At 45.3% G+C, this 20,286-nt stretch overlaps 1 protein-coding gene across 1 annotated transcript in view; it reads right to left on the bottom strand.

The window, feature by feature from the left end:
- Positions 1-20,286, bottom strand: part of ITPR1 (inositol 1,4,5-trisphosphate receptor type 1) — a 158,540-nt gene that overhangs the window by 91,242 nt on the left and 47,012 nt on the right. The window contains exons 5-20 of the mRNA XM_088061743.1: positions 17,722-17,808; positions 16,860-17,018; positions 15,922-16,020; positions 15,346-15,429; positions 15,117-15,263; positions 13,831-13,926; positions 12,758-12,802; positions 9,828-9,979; positions 8,856-8,955; positions 8,276-8,436; positions 7,406-7,547; positions 6,748-6,906; positions 6,002-6,174; positions 5,633-5,752; positions 4,424-4,618; positions 1,098-1,349 (exon numbers count right to left, since the gene is read on the bottom strand). Coding sequence (XP_087917869.1) covers positions 1,098-1,349; positions 4,424-4,618; positions 5,633-5,752; positions 6,002-6,174; positions 6,748-6,906; positions 7,406-7,547; positions 8,276-8,436; positions 8,856-8,955; positions 9,828-9,979; positions 12,758-12,802; positions 13,831-13,926; positions 15,117-15,263; positions 15,346-15,429; positions 15,922-16,020; positions 16,860-17,018; positions 17,722-17,808 — 2,171 coding nt within the window. The remainder of the gene's footprint in view (positions 1-1,097; positions 1,350-4,423; positions 4,619-5,632; positions 5,753-6,001; positions 6,175-6,747; positions 6,907-7,405; positions 7,548-8,275; positions 8,437-8,855; positions 8,956-9,827; positions 9,980-12,757; positions 12,803-13,830; positions 13,927-15,116; positions 15,264-15,345; positions 15,430-15,921; positions 16,021-16,859; positions 17,019-17,721; positions 17,809-20,286) is intronic.

The raw sequence follows: 20,286 nt of genomic DNA, 5'->3' as shown, positions 1-20,286 counted from the left end.
GTATTAACATTGAGAAGATTTGAATTCCTAACATATAACATCTACTTTAGCTGTTTTTTCTTACTGAAAAAAATGAGCTCTGAACAGTTGAGCACTATAAATTGGGAATTATTAATTAGAGTTAATACAAGTGGTCACAAAACCACGTGCCTGCTCCAGCTGTGGTTTTGTGTAGGTTTTTGAGCACTGTGCCAGAGGATTTTCCACTGGAAGTTCAGGAATGTGTTTGAGCACCTTCCCCTTGTTGCTGGTGGTGGCAGAGAGCTCCCATAAGGACAATCTTTCCTAAGGGATCACACTCAGAGGAAATGGCCTCAAACCAGGGAGGTTTAGAGAGATTTTAATGAAATCTTTGCTGGATCAGGGGGCCCAGGGCAGTGGAGCACCATCCCTGAAGTGATCCAAAGATGTGTGCACGTGGCACTTGGGGACAGGATCAGTGGTGAACGTTGGGGCTTGAAGGGCTTTTCCAAGCTCAACAAATCTCTGATTCTCCTCCAACCAAACGAGGCAGGAGGAGAGAGGTCCAGGTCAGGACGTGCCCAGGCACACTGTGACCACTGAGCTCACCCCACACATTTTAATTATTGAATTATTCATGCTATTATTATTTGTTTAATGCTCAGCAGCACGTTATGGGGTGCTCGATTTATTTACAAACAGCAGCTGTATAAACAATGCACGACTTTAGGTGATGGTGCCTGGGAGCTGGGGGTGTTTATCCTGGAGAAAAGGAGACCCAGGGGTGACCTGATCACTCTCCACACCTCCCTGAAAGGTGACTCTGGGCAGCTGGGGCTCAGGCTCTTTGTCCTGGCAGAACGAGAGGTCACAGCCACAAGCTGTGCCAAGGGAATTATAGGCTGGATATTAGGAAGAAGTTTTTACAGAAAGTGATAAAGTACTGCAATCTGCCCGGGGAGGGTGCAGTCACCATCCCTGGGTGTGTTTAAAGGAAGACTGGATGAGACACTCGGTGCCATGGTTTGGTTGAGGTGTCTGGGTTGCACACAATGACCTGGAAGGTCTCTCCCAGCCCGGTGACTCTGTGATTCTGTGACTCTGTAGCCCAGCCCCCGGCCCAGCGCGGCACTCACTCGTCGATGGCGATCTCGGAGGGGATCTCGGACCAGAGGCGGGCGTACTTGACGGGGGTCACCTGCTCCTGGGGGTCCCTGTCCACGTGCATGTGCAGCATCAGGCGGCAGAAGGAGGCGCGCAGGTCGTAGGGCAGGTTCTCGTCGGCCATGCAGCGCAGGATCAGGTCCACGTCCAGCTGCCCTGAGATCTCATTGATGGCCAAGTACTGGCGGTCAAGGCACATTCGAGCAAAGAGGTTCAGCTGGTATCTTTGGGGCAAAAGGAAAAACAAAAATAGATGCTTCCATTTATGTAGGCTTGAGGCTTATGCTTTAATTTCCTGTGTATTGTGAAGTATATATAAATATATATATATAGTGTACTTTGTATGTATTTATATATGCTTTGTATATAGCATATGTATATAGTATATTTTAAATATATAAAAATATATATACAGTGAAGAGGTTCAGCTGATATCTTTGGGGGAAAAAGGAAAAAAAATATTTTCATTTATGTAGGCTTGAAGCTTATGCTTTAATTTCCTGTGTACTGTGAAGTATATATAAATATATATATATATACATAGTGTAATTCATATGTATTTATACATGCTTTGTATATAGTATATATAAGCTATATAGTACATGTATCAAGTATACTTTAAATATACAAATACATATATAAAGCAAAGAGGTTCAGCTGGTATCTTTGGGGGAAAAGGAAAAAAAAATATGTGTTTTCATTTATGTAGGCTTGAGGCTTATGCTTTAATTTCCTGTGTATTGTGAAGTATATATAAATATATATATATAGTGTACTTCGTATGCATTTATATATGTTTTATATATAGTATACGTATACTATATAGTATATGCATAAAGTATACTTGATATAAAAATATATATAAAGCAAAGAGGTTCAGCTGGTATCTTTGGGGGAAAAAGGAAAAAAAAAGACAATTAAGTGCTTTAATTTATGTAGGCTTGAAGCTTATGGTTTAATTTCCTGTGTACTGTGAAGTATATATAATTATATATACAGTGTACTTTGTATGTATTTATATATGCTTTGTATATAGTATATGTATACTATACAGTATATGTAAAAAGTATACTTTAAATATATAAAAATATATATAAAGCAAAGAGGTTTAGCTGGTATCCTCAGGGGGAAAAAGGAAAAAAAAGAAGCAAATTGTGCTTTAATTTATGTAGGCTTGAATCTTATGCTTTAATCTCCTGTGCACTGTAAAGCATATATAAATACATATCTCCTAGGTACTTAATATATATACACATATACATACAATTTTTATATTTTTTATATTTTTATATTTATAATTTATATATATAATATATAGGTACTTTATGCAAAGCATATATAAATACATATAAAGCATACTTTACGTAAATAAAATATTCATAAAGCATAAATAAATAGCATAAATATAAGTAAATATAAAGCATAAATATAAAGCACATAGATAAAGCATATATATAAAGTACAATATAAATATATATAATATATAAATATATATTAAAAGTATAAATATATAAATATATATAAAGCATATATATATATAAAGCATATATAAATATATATAAAGCATATATAAATATACATGAAGTATACTATGAAGTAGACTGCTATACACTTATGTATTGATAGAAATAATAGTATATTGTCTAGCAATACAGCTCCATCCTGACTGTGGAAAGGATAAAGCACTGATCAAACACTAGCAAACAGTGCAACAACCGAATACGTGAATCAGCATAGAATAAATAACAGAATCACTCATTAAATAGCATTAAAATCACAGAATGCTTGGGTTGGAAGGCACTTTAAGGGTGTTTCACCCCCTGCCTGGGGCACTGCCAGGGATCCAGGGGCAGCCCCAGCTGCTCTGGGCCCCCACACCCTGACAGGAAATAATAAATTATGTTTTTTAGGAAAGCTCCAACAGAATGCAAACATTTTAAACATTAAAAATGTTTAAAGCAGCTCAGCCTGAACACTGCTGAGGCCCAACATCTCTTACAGATGCTGGAGCCACACTTGGTCCTGAGGCAACACCACGATGGCTGCAGCCACCAAAAACCAGGGACCTGCTGAGACAGCCACTGTGCTCTGCTCCCTTCAGTGGAGAATTGCTGGAGAAAAACTGAACTTCAGAGCTAAGCTTTTCATCCCAGGAACTGATCACTGGCACCTCACCTGTGCCAGCCAACAGATAATTCACCTTTAGCCATAAAGCACGTGCCCAGCACTCAGCAGTGCTCACAGGCTGCTGCTCAGCACTGTCAAGTGTGAGGCTTCCTGAAGGAAAGAAGGGTTAACTGAAAGCAGATTCCTTTCACTTTTAGTACTTCTCATGGAATTTAACCAAACCACATCCTAAGCCCTTCCTTTAAGCTTGTTTATGAGGTATAATGTAGAGTAAAAAATAATAGTTAACACTACCATTCTTATACTAATATATATACATACACCAAAATTTATCAATTCTACTTAAAACCAAGCATAATAACTACTTTGAAATCAAGTGTATTTTAAAACCTTTTATCTAAGAGTTCACCTTTTGAGCTCCAACAGGCTCAAATTAAACCAGGTATGACGAATTCTCCTGCAAGAATCATTACAATGGAAGAGAATTCAAAATAAAATGTTTATTAAAACAAAGAATCTAGTTCTGCCACAGCTGAGTCTGTCAAATGACTCTCAGGGGTTTATAACCCAGACAACAGGAATTTGGTCTGGGCTGAAACCTGACCTTACACTATGCCAAGAACTCGGTGTCTTGTCAAGTCATCCAGGAACATTGTTCATGTCAGAGCTGCCCAAAGCAGCCCTGCACAGCCTCCACACCCAGCCTGGGGCACCGACACAGCTTCACCTTGGTGCTGCTGGGAACCCAGCTCAAGGCTTGGACAGAAAGCAGCAGGCACAGAGAACAGCAGTGGCTTCCTGCAAACCAAAAGCAAAGCAGCCTGCACACCAAAATCCTGCAATCCCCGAGTGCCCCTGAGCACAGGGAACCCAGTGCTCAGCTGCAGGGGCTCTTCCAAAACCCACCAGCAGGAAACCAAGCACAAACTGCTCGGGAAATTCAACACACTCAAATTATTTTTTAAAAAATCAGTTGAAACTGGCTCATGTCAATACCTGGACTCCTCACCACGAACAGCTCTGTGCTTTCAGCTCTCACTTCTGAGAGATTTCACCCTCCCTCTCTGAAGGCTGTGCACAAAACAGGAGCTTTCCTCCCAAAGCACAGCCTGTGCAGGCAGGGTGTCCCCAGGCAGCCCTGCTGAGCTCTGAGCTGCTGTGTGCTGTTCACCTGTAGTAGCTGAGCACGTCCCGATCCTCCTTCTGCCCCTCCTTGGCGTCCTGGGCCAGCTCTCGGATGCTCTTGCTGCGGATCTCCTTGTTGCTGTCCCTCCAGAACAGCCACACTTCTTCCTCATCCTCTCCAACTTCCAAGGCATTTTCTCCACTTGACACTTCCTCAAATTCAAATCGTGAGAGCACCAGCCTGCCAGGAGGAGAGGAAGTTACATTCCAGACCTGCATACATCCTTCACATTCCTTTTAGGCCACCTGCTAAAATGTATCTTACCCTTTCAGCAGTAGCATTTTACTACATCAAATCATTGGGGTGTATTATTAAAAGCATTAGATTATAAGCTTTCCATTCAACCTTAAAAAGATGAACATTTCAGCTCCTTTCAAGTGAAAAAGATAAAGAAACATGGAAGTTAAAGACACATAATAATGGACTTTGAAAACCTTCTTTACAGGAGAACTGATTTAAAGATCGTTCAACAGAGCAGGAAAAGATATGGGCAAGAAAAAAATTGATTCATTCTGTATCCCATAAATGCCAAATGGGTCAGAACTTCATTCTGTTTATGTGATGAAATAAACAGAAATAAATCAGCTGCTGATACTAAAAAGGCTTCCAGCAAAGAAAATATCAACATCTGAAAAAGCCCCAAATTAAATACTCAAGGACAAGTAAATGATGTAGCAATATTAAGTGCTTGTGGGAATAAATATAACCTTTATGATTTCATGACAAAAATTAAGTGCACAGGCATACTCTCAGCCATCTGTGTTTTAAATATTACCTGCTTCCCTTCTGCAGTATTTTGATAGTGGTTATCTATTCCCTAGTATATATATGGAATAAAGCCACCTTTATCCAAGACAAGCAGGATTTGGTGCCTGCTCTGAGGCCTCAGCAGTGGCAGAGGAGAGCTGGAGACCCAAACCCCAGCTCAGAGGGAGGAAAGGTGAGCAGAGCTGGACCTGCCTGCAGTCTCCCTGCTTTGGATCACACGGGATAGATGTGCTGGATTTGTGCCTGCAGGGCTGAGGGAGCAGCTGGCAGACACCTGCTGTCCCCAGCCCCTGCTCCCCGTGTTCCAAGAGAACCCCACACAACTCATTCCCTGCTCCCCAGGGACGTGCCAGCAGCGTGCTCGGCTTTGAACCACCTTCCTTCTGCTTCACACCAGCAGAGCCACCTCCAAAGGCACAAACTTACTTGGTTTCAATGAGAATGTCTGCATTGGCTGGGTTCAGCACGGCTTTACAAATCAGCTCCTGTGTCACGGGAATAGATTTGTTCATGGAAACGCACAGATCCGAGAGGTAATCCAAAAACCTGTCGGGAAACACCAGCCAAAAGGGTATCAATCACTGTGGAGACCTAGACTGAAGCAATCCACATTTCAGGAAGCAAACATTCAGAACTCCACTTGAACAGTGCAGAGCAAGACTTGCTGCCCCAGGGGATGGCAGGGGCGTGCCAGAACGCAGTGAAGTGGCTGTGCTTCCTCCTGAGCGAGCTGGCAGGTACAGACTTTTCCCAGAAGGAGAAGGGTGATCACATATTCAAAAATGCAGCTCTCACCTGGGCTCCCTATTTTTCCTCACGAGACTCACAAAGGTGTCAATCTCGGCAGCTGTGATGTGCTTCTCCAGGAGCTTGCGGTTGTTATGGAGCAGGGCTGTGATGGTGTCCTCGGCCAAGACGTCGTAGCCAATCTGCTTCTGCATGAAGCCAAACTGCTTGGCAATGTATTCCTTCAAAACACACAGACAAGGAGGAAAGGGGGTGTAATTAACCCTCAGAATTTGAAATAATAACAGAAAACAGGTGGGTGTTTGTCAATACCAACATCCCAAGGAGCAAGTTGGGTGAGATCCAAATTGTTTGTGTGAAAGAAAACAATGACAGACAACCTTAACACCTCCATCCCTCCAGGGCTAGACACCAGCAAGGCATTCATACTTATCTGACAGGACCTTGTTTTTAATACATGGCAACAAGAACTGAACAGCCTTAATTTACAGGGCAACTTTCAATGGAGCTTGTAGTCAGCAAGAGTGAACAGAGTCTTGTAATTCACCTGTGTGGGACAGTTAGAAATGCTGTTGTTTTCTTAAATCCCACTTAGACCAGTGCTAATTACATTATAGTCTCTGACAGAGATGAAAAATGAAAATGAAAAACAGAATTAATCTGAATGATCCCAAAACCTCTTGCTGACTGAGCAACCACAGCAGGGCCAGGTTTACTTTATGGGAGTAACTTTTTTTTCCTTTGAGCAGAGGAACAACACTGATGCCACTCATCATGACAGACTTATTTCCAACCTGATTTTTCCTGTAGTCCTGCTGGGAGTGCCTGAGCACCCTGTAGCAGAGCCTGCAGATGTGCCTGAAGGGCGCGTGGCGCTGGTCCCCCAGCTCCTCCAGCCGCAGCATCGGCCCGTCCCCGCTGTCCGTGAAGGGTGCTTGCAACAGCTTGAAAATCTACAGATTTAATAAAAAGCACAGCCACAACCCCATGAGACACTGCCTTCTTCTGCTCAGATTTAGTGCCAAAGCTCTGTGCCTTTGTATTTCAACAGGTCCATCAGAAATGTGCTGCAGCCACCAAGGTTCTTGGCCGTGGAGCAGCCCGGACAGAAGATGCTGCTCACCTTTACTCAACACCATCTGCTGGAGCTTTTAGTTCCAGCAATGGTGAGCCTACAGTCCACTGCCCAGAGCCTGCTGAAAGCTGGAAACTCAAAGGACCTTTTGGTCCCAATAATTTGAGACCAAAGTTTCAGAGAGCCACAGAATGGCTTGGGCTGGAAGGGACCATGAAGATCATCTCGTTCCAATCCTCTGCCACCTGCAGGGACACCTCCCACCAGGCCAGGATGCTCCAAGCCCCATCCACAGCTTGGCCAGGTTCTCTGGTATCAGGTTCTTTTTTTCCAAGAACTCTTCTCATAGGCAGAGCTTAGAGACAACCACAGCCTACCTGCTTTAGAATATTCTGCTCCCTCATCAGCTTTTGCCGTTCTCTGTTAGGTTTAGAAAACACCACCTCAAGGACGTCCTGGCCAGAATTAGTTCCACCAGTAACAAAGTAGACCAAATCCTCCAACAGTTTGGTAACAGATCTAGGGAAGAGCCAGAAGCTGTTAACATGAGAATACAAATTCTCTGTGCTGAAAGAGCAGTGCCAGAGTAAGTTCACACAGATTTTTTAAATGATAAGTGAAAAACTAACAGCAATTAGAGAGTGGATAAAGCTCAGAGGTTTGCACAGAACTTAAAATTAGGAACTAATGCTCCCCCATTGCTGCAGCCTCACTGTCCAACTAAACCAGAGCAGCAGCAAGGCAAGAAAATCACTTTAGGACAACTCTACACTTGCCAAGTTCTATTTGGCATTTCTTTCAATTGCCACAAACAATAAATCAGGTGATAATCTCTCCCAAGGCCAAATAAAAGGCACTGGCTATGGAAGCACACAGGCCCTGGTGTGACACAGCCAGCCCTGTGCTCTTTTTGTGTGGCCACGTTTTCACCAACAGGGTCAGAGGATTTGCAGCAAGTCACATGTTCAGTCCTCACAAGATGGATTAGGAATTCCCACACTCCACTTGCAGAGGTATGCTGGGGATTAGTCCCCCAGGCTCACAACACTTCTCATGCTCTCACTTCTCAGAGGACAAGGAGGGCTGGACAGACCAGGCCTGAGAACCTCCAATATGGGCACAACATCAAATCTTGTCAAGGAAGAAACCAAATTCCCCTTCTATAGCTTACTCTGATAAAATTTTCAAAGAAACAGTTCCTGACTAAAGGAAACAACGTTATCTGATCCCAATTCTGGTTTCCTTACCTTCTTTCATTCTGGGTTATTGTTCCCTTTTCCAGCTTGCCAGCAATGGAACCTAAAACTTTACTTGCATCATTTGCAAAATCCAAGTCCCGAACCTCTGCAGGCGAGACTGGCACTATAGCAAAAGCTTCTTTGTCCTCCTTCACTGGAGAGGTCCCAATCTGAAACCCAGAGCAGCTTTATCAGCAAACCCAAAGGCAGGAACAGAGCAGTGGCTCACACACTCTGTGACAATGGAACAGAAAAGCTACACTCTGCTGAACCCCAACTCTGAGAATGCTCTGTGCAAGCTCAACACTGTCCCTAAATTCAAAGGAGCAGCAGGTGAGATGGTAAAATGTAGCTGTAGCCAGTGGAAAAAACATCCTTCTCCTGGTGACTGTTGTGTAGTAGATGCTGAACACAAACTAGGAGAATACCATGAAACTGAGCCATTAAGAGGAAATATTTTGCAGCAGCACTGTTCATTGCTGTCACATGCTCGGTGTGTGACAGGCTCAGAGAGTGAAACTCTTGCCAGCACCACTTTGTGGAAGTACAGGAATGAAGGGATGTGCTTACACAAAGTAACAGAACTTACCTTCAGCATCACGGGTTTCTCCTCTTCTTTATCAATAGGGATGTTGGTGCTGTGAACCCAGGTGTTGGTGCAGAGGTGCCTGAGCCTCACATAGGAGTTCCTGAAAGAAAGTCAGGAGTGCCCCAGCATGAGTCAGCCTCCCAGCATTTGCATTGTTGGGATTTCGAGATGCTGGCAGGAACAAGTGGAAGAGAATTGTCATCTCTGCCCTCACTGCCTACCACAACTGGAACAACATTCTTACTGCCTTTGCTCATTCTGTGAAGTTACCTGAGGCTTCATCTACAATGAAAGGGGTTCTGCTCTAAAACAGAACCACAGCCACTCTGAGCTGCTGTAACTCAGCTGCTGCACAGCAACAATCTGAACTTCTTCCCATCCTCACTTTTCCACTGCCATGAGCTGCCAACTTCTCCCCTTAGCTCTGGGGTTTTCAGCCCAGAACTCCCTGATACTCCAAAATATGGGTACCTGATGATTTAGGGAGCTGCTGAAAAGATGGAACAAACCTGCTGTGCTTTCTCAGTGGGAACAGCAGCAAAGGACAGTGTGCAGAGTGTGAGTCTGGGAAAGGTTGCAGCAGCTTTTCACCAGCCAGAGGTGCCACATGAACAGTAAAGAACACACAAACTAAAAAATCCAGTGCTAGATAGCTGGTGTTACATCCTGACACAATACAGACAGGTCCCAGGAATGAATGCCTTGATAGGACAGCCAAGGCTTTCAGTCCCAGGTCACTCCTGGCAAGGAAGTCACTTAGGAAGTCACTTGGTCTCAGTTTTCCCATCTGTAAAATGGTGTTCTCTTACTTATACCTCAGCTGTGAAGCACTCAGGTGAAGCTTCAGGCATTTCCTAATTATTTCTACATTCATTTGAGGAGGAACCCGATTCCAAAGGATGAAAGGAGAACAGTCTGGGGCAGCTTTACTTTACAAACCCCCCAAATCCCCGTGGTGCCCGGTGGCTGTACCTGGGGACCAGGCTGTCTCCTCCTCGCAGGGTGGTGGGGTCCAGCTCGAAGATGGAGGAGATGTCATTGCCCTCAGGCACGGACACCAGGGAATAAGCCATCTTCTCCTGGGCCCCCCGGCCCCGGCGCGCCGCCTCCTGCTCGGGGTCCAGCTGGGGAGAAACAGCACAGCTCAGGGGAGCCTGCAGAGCCCCCCACGGGCTGCACACAGAGCTCTGGAGCACTGGGCTGCAGGACACAGCAACACTGACCAGCTGCTCTGGCCACACACTCCTTGCTGCTCCTGCTGGAGCTCCAGCACAGGAGCTCCCTGTCCACGCAGAATTTGTGTCTCACCGACAGTGCCAGAAGAGACGAACCCCCCCAGCCATTCACCCCACACACACTGGGAGCTCTGGCTTCTGGTAACACACATCAGCTGAGATCCCCGATCCTGACACTACCAGCTCTCCAAACATATCCCACACGCTGCAATTATCCCTCTAATCACGTAATTAATGAGCTGGAAATATAAAAACCCGGCCACACCATGCACCAACAACCTTGCTGGGAAATAAGCAGCTTCAGCAGCAAAAACCGGACCCACATCCATCAATCCCAAGCAAGAGGAACAAAAAGCCAATCAAGGGGTTGGAAGTCTTGCTGTTCACACCACAGCTTGTGCTGCTCCCAAGCACAAATGTGTTCCAAAGGCCATGGCACCAGAAGGATCTTTATTCCCAAGGTGCCAGCAAATCCCCAGCCTCCTTCAGCAAAGTAAAGACACATCAATTGGATAAAGCCCCAGGGCTTCAGATGAAAGGACAAAAGGGTAGGAAAACACAAAGATGAACCGAGAAAAAGGAACAACAACTTTCTCCAAATCCTCTCCTGGGGAACTCCCAGCTATCACAAGTCCCTAAAGAAGCTGCTCGCTGTCCTGGCACGCAGGAACCAGCTGGCCATGTACAACCACTCAATCCTGGGCTGCCATTTTCAAGGTGACCAAGACACCAATTTCTCAGCTTCTCTGTGATGGTGGCACCCAAGGGAGTCAGCACTCAGGCACCTGCCTGTCAAAGTCCTGCTGTAAGGCACTGCCATCCTGAAGCAGATGGAAAAGGTATCCAGTGTTGCTTGTGCCTCAGGATACTCCCAAGTTAACATATTTGCAGTCAATGGACTTGGCTGCAAAGCAGTGACATTTCAAGTCTGATTCTGTACATGGGAACAGGCAGTTATCTGTATGGAACAGAAATACACTTTGGGACTGTGCCTTCAAGGGAAGGAGCAACTCTACACTCAGAGTCCATCTGGAGAGAAATTCTTGGAGGAATTTGCTCACTTGGAATGAATTCTCTGAATTTCAGCTTCTCCCCAGCTAGGGGAGTGATGCAGTGAGGGATACAGCTGCTCTGCATTCACAGTTGTCCTTTGGGTCACTTCTTGAAACTGTGACAAAACTGAACATGAGCAGTAAAGCAGGAAATGGGGCAACTCGGGGAGCACTGAAATTCAGCCCCAAAGGTGACAAGAACAACCCCTTTTTGCTGCTGGAAGGTGCAGCTGGCACCTCACCCATGCCCATGGAAAGCCCTCCTGCACAGGGACAAGGAGGAAGCAACACTAAAACCACTAGCTGTGCACAGAAACCCTGCAGAAGCTCGCTCTTGGATCAAGCTGGAGTTTGGATAAAGTTGGATAAAGCAGCCTCCACCCTCCTGTCACCAGTGAATGATCAAGGATGTGGCAATTCCCTGTCAGAGCTGAATTATGTGCTCCTGGTGCTGTTCTTGCTGGTCTATTTTTGCCATCTAGTGGTAAAGAGACAGAGCAGGGAAAACCCAGAGAGCTGAGACAGTGCATGAATGTTCTCCATGCACGTGCCAGGACTCATCACAGGAGCAGGGGTGTCTACCTAAAGGCCCTCAACATTGATTAACTCTCAGAAAATTCACCCAACAAAACATCTCAGGGCTGGATTCCCCCCACACCCCAGACAATAGCTGTGGGTGGGGTTTGCTCAGTTTTTTACCATGTTTACTGCAGTCAAGCTGCCAAATGCCACCAAGAAGTAATCAGGAAAACAGCTCAACATCTGAGGGCAAAGGAAGCATTTTAATAGCTAGGCTATAATGAAAAATCCTTTTAGGAGGAAAAATGCACCCTGCAGGATTTCCAAGCATCACATCCATCTCTTAAGAATGGAAGGAATAGCTCTTTGTCATATCCAAATGGTGCAAATCCTCCATAATACAGGATAAATTACCAAGAAAGCTGCATAAGCCTGTGATCAAATCCAACTAAATAAATAAAATCCACAACGGAAAGTGCTGTTCCAGTTGTCTCTGTTTTCAACTACTGAAGCAATGCTGGTTCCCTCTGGCACCAAAGAGAAGCTTCTGTCAGTACAAATCACCACACACTCCATCTTTGACAAAACAACATTTACTGACAACACAGAGTGGTTCCCACAGGAGAATCAGAGCAATGGCACTGGGATCCCCATGCCATTCCTCTCCTGTTATCCTGCTTTCCTGAGACCACTGCTCAACCACGGAGGTCACACAGGCACAGCACTGGGGGACATTCCCTCAGGGACAATTCCCATCTGGTGTCACCTTAAACATCTTCATTTCCAGCCCTGGGCAGGACAGTGCTCCAAGGAAGCAAGGGCAGAGCAAACAGGAAGACAGAAAAAGATGCCACAAAGGGAGGAGTTGAGGGAGGGTTCAGGTAATGTGTTAATTCGGCTCCAAGTGGGTTGTTCTTCACTAAGGTGTCAACAACCACTCCTTGGACAGGCCATAAAAGCCTCCAGAGCGTTCTCAGGTTTTTATTTCTCCTCTAACAGCGAAGCCTGGACCAGCTGTGAGCTGGCCAGGTCAGCCCTGGGCCTGTGCCAAGCCCTCCTCAATCAGGGGCAAGACCATACCCTTGCCTATACTTACTGAGGATTGACACTCCAGGTCATCTTCCTCATAGTCAGGGTTTACCTGATGGAACAGAATCACAGGCACGTCAAAACTCCAGCACAGCTGCAAGTGGGAAACAGCCTGAGCATCACCTGAACTCTGGTGGTCACGGTGCCCTGCACTGCTCCAGGCATGCACAGCACACTGCCCACAGCCAGCACGGCTCAGCAGCCTGCAAATCACATTAAACAACCTGCAAACGTGCAGGGAGATTTAGCTCATTCAGGAGAATCACTACAGGAGCATGAGCAGAGAGTTAACCAGTTTATGCTTTTTTGTTGTTGTTGTTGTTGTTTAAATTCCAAGTGGAATTTCCAACTAGAAGTTGGAGAAATCTTTTAGAACAAACGTTATGCTAACCAGGGATCAGGTGAGCAATGTCCTCTGGGATAGTCTTGAATGATCTAAGAGCATGTTTTTGTTTTGGTTGATTAGAAAACCCAAGATTTACTGGAAAAGCTCTACATTGGATCACTACTGAAAAGGATTTGCAGTGTGCATGTGACAAAATGCTTCTGGTTTTCCAATCTGCTTATCAGAAGAACATAAAATGGGAAATTTAATCTGGACTTTTCTCTATTTCCAGTTCTTGCAGACTGGTCTGAAGTCAGTGTTTTCATTTTACACCCAGTTCTACGATTCTGCTCAAAAATCAGTGATTCAAGAGAAATTACCAACACTTGAATTCATTTTCCCCCAAAGGCTCTCAGTCATTTACCATTTATTCATCAGTTAATAAAGTCCCATTGATTCCATTGCCCACGTGACAGGATACTATTTAGTGCCTATTCTTTGCAGTAGAAGTTCTTGACTCTAGAATTCATACAAAAAGTGTAATCAGCTCATGACTACCCCAAACCACGGTATTCTTTCAGCTCTTTCATCTTATTCCCTACACATTTAACACCTATTTCTGTATTAATCCAAACCAGCTCTCCTCCCCTGCCCGTGTCCAGTTTTAGGGTGGGAAATGACAGATTTTGAGAAGGTGCTGAAGGAGGAGAACACAGTGCAGGGGCAGGCAGAGGTGCCAGCCCAGCCCCACGTACCTCAGCTGCCAAGTAATGCCCCGTGGCCAGGTGCTTGAACCTGAAGAGGCTGTTCCAGTAGCCAGCTCCCCCTCGGCAGGGATCGTGCTGCACCACCTGCAAGGACAGGGAACACACCTGGAACACAGCACAGACCCCCCCTTCCACCAGCATCTGCCTCATTTCATGTGCAGAAAACAGCAAACACAACCAGGGGCTGAGAAAAGACAAAACCACCCTTGATCTGTGAGCAGGGAGTGCTCTGAGCTGGCTGGGAATAGTTCACCCCAGTTTATGAATGAATTAAAGAAGGTGCTCTCTATGTGCATGTGTTGCCAGGTCTTGAATCAAACCCCTAGAAAAGGCAACAAATCCATTACCCTACAGCTATAACTAAATTTTTGTTCAAACTGGATGAGGGAAGACACCTGGAAATATTTCAAATGCAACAACACTGCACAAATATTTATATTTACTGACAAAGTGGGGCAAGCAGAGACTCCAACATGTGTAACCCCATATTGGCTGCTCTGTTGGTACACCTGATTCCTAAAGAAAACCCATCACAGCTGACCTGTACCTTTCAGGGAAGAACTGTTTCACCTGTGCCAGGTAACTGCACACACATGGACAGGCACCACAGACTGATAACAATGCCACAGTAATGCTAACTACAGCCAGACTTTCACTTGAAATGCAGGGGGAGCTGAGTGCCACAGCAGGTACTTCTGGAAAAGGAATATAAAAACATCTATCCATCATTACAATTCAGTTTTTGATTCTTATATGCAGGCCCTAATTTAATCAGATTTAAAATCATAAACCAAGGCTAATAATACCAACAGACTGAGGCTATTTTCAGAAGCCAGTGATGGCCAAGGTGTTAGTCACTGTGTTTAAAAGCCAAGTGAATTTAAAAAGCCAGCTCAGACTGACTAGCAAGGGGTTGCAGCCTCCTATCAAATGAGGATCTACATAATGACATTATTCCACACCAGAAATAGAGCCTTCAGCACAATCAGCAGGACAGTGGAAATTATAAGCTGTTGTTAAACTTCAGTGACTGGTAAGAAAATGACTTCATTGATGTTTCTCTGTGCCCCTTTCCTGAACTGTAAAGCACCTGAGCTCGAGAGCTGTGCTGCACCATCAGAGAGCAGAGCTGCACTTCACTGAGCAAGAGAAGGAATTTTCATTTCAGCTTCTAACACCAGGAAAATTTTACCTAAAGCGAGAAACTCACACGGATTGTTCCTAAACAGAAGGGATAATTGTTCTACCAAGCCAGCCCCAGCTCCAGTCCTTACCTCCACCTCCCACAGGGCTTTGGAGCTGGTGGCAGACGTGGCTGACTGCCTGCCCGTGGTCCTGAGGAACACGTGCTGCTTCTTCCTGTGCTCATCACACGTCAGGAACTTCTCCTGCTCTGCGTGGAACAGCCTCACCACGTCCCCCTGCCAAAGGCAGGCAGCAGGGTTAGCAGGGGCAGTGCCCAGCAGGGCCCCAGCTGCAGACAGCCACAGCTCTGGCTCTCACCCCTTTGAGGATGTCGTCCTTGTTGTCGCTCCATTTCATGAAGAGCACGATTTTCCAGCTGGTGTTGCAGTTCACTGAGTTGACCTAGAAGGAGAACTGAGACCATCAGGCCCTGCACAAGATCCTGCCATCAGCCACCGTCTTAATTTTTAGACAATCTTCACCAGAACACTGCAGGCCTGGCTGCACTGCTCTAGAGAAGGAAATTCCTTCCTGCCTCTGCTCCAGAACAAGTCATTTCAGAGCTGACTTGCTTGGAAGCCATTTGCTACACATCCGTGCTGGTAGATTTAATTTTCTTCACAGTGACTAGTAGGGGGCACATCTCCTGATTTTGATTTTGAAGGAACAATTTGTTTTTAGCCAGTCATGCAGAAGAAATCAAACTCAAACCTACGCCAGCACCCAAGAGAAAGCAGAGCTCCAAGACTTCTCTTTTAAATCACTGATCACCAGGATAACACCATTCCTAAGCAGTGCCAACCAACTTGCTGAATTCTAAAGCACATACAAATAGCTAAGCTGGAGCACAGAGAGGTTTGTACAGCTGCTCCAGCTGTGCCCAGGTCCCCTTACCTCATTGCATCCTGGATTATCCACAAGCTGATGGCTACTGGCATGGAGAGGCTGGCCAGCATTGACAGGATTCAGGACTACTTTGTCTCCAATGACAACCTGCAGAGAAGTGTAGCATCAGACAAATTTGCACCCTGAGAAAGCCCTTTTTCTTTTTTCTTTTTTTTTTTTTTTATGGAAGTGATGGGAGGAAATCACCTTTTTGCAGCCTGGAAGAGATGCCAGTAAGAATATTCCACCAGGACTCTGTCTGGTGCAGGATTCAGCTCGCCAAACTCAGCCCCTGAGGCAAAAACCCCTATGCTACTGGACTCAGAGCCTTGCAGAAGAGGCAGACTGAGTTCTGGTACAGAAAGGGCTATAGGACAATGAGGCTGACTGATAAATTCCCCGTGTTTAGGTGCCAAATTTACCTGGCCTGAACCCCAGAGCACACTGAAGCTTATGACCTCCTGGTTAGAGGAAGATTCTGTACCCAAGTGATTCAGATGTTGCAAAAGAACAGATTAAAATGGCAATGCACTGAAAGATTTCCCATCAACAGGAGCATTTCACTTCCTCATTACCTCACTCCTCATACCCAAAGTGATGACGAATCTTGATTCTGAGCTGACAACACTGAAAACCAAGATGCTAATTATTCCTTCCAAACCTCCTGAAGGAGCTCAACACTTCCTACCATTTTGAATTGAGCAGGAATTGTACAAGGCCAGCCTAATTAGGTCCCTTATTCCCTCCAATGTTAGATCATTCCACGTTTCCAAAATACAAGTTACCATAGCAATTTTCCTCCCCCTCATGACAGCATAGCAAAAAAGGTTGTTCCTGCATCATCCTCACGCACTGGGAGATCTGTGCATTGCATTAATTGCAAGACAGGCCTCCCCAAGGTGGGCTGAGCCCCAAGGGAGGAGTGAGGACCCCGCTCCAGCACTTACGCTGTCCCCGATGGAGCGCAGTTTGTAGAAGGGCTGGATGTAGAACCAGGAGCCTTCATTTCCAGCTTCGTCCAAGGTCACCCTCATTGCATTCTTCTCTAGCAGAGCTGGAAGCCTCTTATTTACTGTTAAGTATTTGTTACTTTTTAAGTGAAGCAGCTAGAATAAGAATCAGAGTTCAGTTCTAAGAATGCTCCTCTTCCTCCCCTCAACAACCCGAGCGTGCATGAGACAACTGCAATGCTACACGGGACTGCAAACTGAATTATGCACAAATACTGAGGGATTCGGGCACAGCTCCACACTCAGAGACACAAAACACCTCCAATTAATCCAGCTGGGCCTTGCCCAGCTAGGATAAATACATGGAGATGCCCTCATCACTTACAACAACCTGTTCAGAAAAAGCCAGGTGAAATGCTGGGGACTGGGAGGCTCCTCCTGGTAAGAGACAAAGCTGCTCTTCTCTTACTTTGCTTGGTCTCATCTAACAGAAAATGTAACTTTATACTGATTTTCCTCCTCTGTGTCAGTTTATGATTTAACATTTCACCATGACAGGATATTTGGTGGTGTACACGTGCCACCTTCCAACAACTCTAATGAGGGCTCTAACGAGTTTTCTGAAGAAAACAATCAATGGTGACCTCAAAACCAAACACAATTAACCCACAATAAAAAACTGACCTCATCACAGACAGATAAAACACCCAGGCCCTGCTTCCCAGGATCCCACTTCAGAGCATGGTGAAGCCTGGCAAAACTACAGACTCCTGAGCATCAATTACAGAAATCTGAAGTCCACTGAGCAAGGAATTTTCAACTAAATCCTGTCCAGCTTGCACAGATGTTCACAGCCTACCTGGATGACATTCCCATACTGGATGACTGTTCCCAGCAGTTTTCTGTTTTCAGTTTCATTCTGTTTCTTTTCCAAATCCGCCGCATGCTGAAATGAAAGGAGAACAGTTCAGCTGCTGAGTGTTTTAGGAAAGGGGGCTTTACAAAACTCTCTTTTCTTCGAGATTATTTCAAAGGACTGGAAAAACACTGAGCATCTGAAAGAGCCTAATTTCCTCTTTTTCCAGCTTTCAACAGTATAATTTCCAATTCCCTTTTTTACTGTTTGGGGAGATAGACACACATCATGTAAGTAACCTGTAATTTGGGTACAATTGGACAAAATTCTGGAATAAAACATGAGATGAAAAGCTCAGACAAGACAGAAAGCAGATACCTGGGGAGGAAAGGTGAGTAAGGGATTGGTAACAACTCCAGCCAGGAATTCCATTTTCCTTTCTACTGACTTCTACACAAACAGAATGAAAGAACCTCAACTTTGATTGTGTGTTTTGCTTTGCCAGTGGAGGCTCCAGCTGCCCTCCAGGCTGTGTTTCTCTGGGGACTCCAGTGCCCCTCTCTTTGCAGCAGGATCACTGGGAAGGCACATACAAATACCCACTGCAGCTCTGGATTTGAGAATTGCCCACTCCCCACAGCTGGGCTTGTGCTCCCTGAGCTGATGGATCCTCTGTGCCACAGCTGAGCATTCCTGCACCACACTGCCAGAAAAAGAAAAGGGGAAGCCCCTGCAAAAATGAATTATTAAAAGGACACAAAGACCTAATTAATAATTAACAATGAGCCTCTTGCCATTCTTGTTTTAAAAGTGAGGTATTTGGCCCAGGTTGTTTTTAAACCATTTCATCTGGTAAAGAACTTGTCCTTCACTTTACAGGAAGGATGATGTTTTGAATTAAAAACTTCAATCTGTATTTGCTTTAACTGCTATATGGAGGTGGAGAACAATTTAAAACTGAACTTTTTAGGAGACTGAGAATCAAGGATTATGGTTTGGTTCTCAGGTTTCAAGGACTGTGGTGGGTCCAGGTTCCTCTTGGAGAAGTAAAGTGCCCACAGTTCCTCACTACAGTCAGGTGAAGTACCTGGACAAAGGAGCAGCTATTTGCACACTCTTAGAGAATTTCACCTCAATCAAAATATGCCATTTTCAGATGCTGTGCTAGGTATGAAACTGGCTTCTTACTCCAGGAGAACCTGAGATACAGCTGCTCTTTCAAATTCAAAATTGAAGGCAACACCATTTTCTCTGTATTACTAAAATACAACTTTTTTGCATGATTTCCAAGTATTCTGTCAAGAAAAGGTTCCTTCAAGACACCAGAGCCCTCCCAAATAACAGCACCCACAGCCAGGACTGCCCTGCCACACTGGGTGCCACAATTATTATAAACACAGGACACAATTTTTTCTGTCAAAGTACAACTAGGACTTCAGATGTACTTCAAAAGCACCTCCCAAACCTGACAGTCCCTCCAGGAGAACCACTTTTCTGGCCACTAGATGTCAGCTCCTCAAGCAGCTCGGATGCTGCGACCACAGAGAGACAAGTGTCCCAGATTTTAAATCCCTTAAATGGCATTAACTTAAAATAACCTGACCTCAGCACGGAGCGCTCTGTGGCAGACAATAAATTCCAGCAGCAGACAAACAGAAGCCAAAAAAGGCAAGTGATGATGATGAACACATCTTGCATCATCAGCTGCGTTGGAAACGCAACGCACTGATAAAGAAATCTCATCCTGGGCAGAGCTCACAGCTGTGAGCACAGGGCTTGAGAGCACTCCCTGTGCCAGCAAGTGGAAAAGGTGACCCATGGACACCCAGGAGTGGCAGGAGGAAGTTCTGATATGAGTCACGTCCATGGGACACAATTATCTTCAAGCCCTGGGTCACTGCACACCTGATCCAGCCCATCAGACTTCGTGCCCAAGGGATGCTGATTAAACAAACCCCAACAAAACTGTGAGGCACTCAAATCCTTTCTCCAAATCAAGCAGGTCTTGGTGGGACATTTCTGTGCAAACATTACTGGGCTTATGCTAATCCTGGAAAAATCCCATCCTGGAAAAACCTCATGCTGTACTTCCAGGACCCTGGCACAAAAGGGTCAGGTGAGCAGGGACAGGTCCCAAACACCTGTGCCAGGATGTACCTTGGGATGAGGAGACAACTCCACATGAGAATGTAATCCAGGGCAATTCCAAAGCCTTTTTCTTCCCCACGTTGCAGTATTTAGACTTTATTTTCTATTAAAACATGTGAACTCTCCCTTTTCCTGATACCCCCAAGCAGCCAACCCCAGAGCCCCCACCACTCTGAACCTGCTGCCACAGCCTGCTTCCCTTACCAACACGAGAAACACGGCCCAGGTGAGGCAGCTTTGTGCTACCAAAATAGCTTTGTCCCTGCCAAGCTGATACTTTTGGGTTATAAATACATTTCTTGAAGCAGAAGGAGTCCACCAGTGGGTCTTTGTGAAGTGCAGGAGCGAGGCAGCCATATGGCAATCAGCAAGTGACACTCTCCTACGGGGCCATTTCGTATTCCAGGCTACAATGAGCTT

This window comes from Pseudopodoces humilis, chromosome 13 (assembly GCF_049639895.1).
Source record: "Pseudopodoces humilis isolate 2021_Gansu_Grassland_sample_001 chromosome 13, ASM4963989v1, whole genome shotgun sequence".
In the NCBI taxonomy this organism is placed as follows: domain Eukaryota; kingdom Metazoa; phylum Chordata; class Aves; order Passeriformes; family Paridae; genus Pseudopodoces; species Pseudopodoces humilis.
This window is presented reverse-complemented; position numbering and strand designations above follow the sequence as displayed.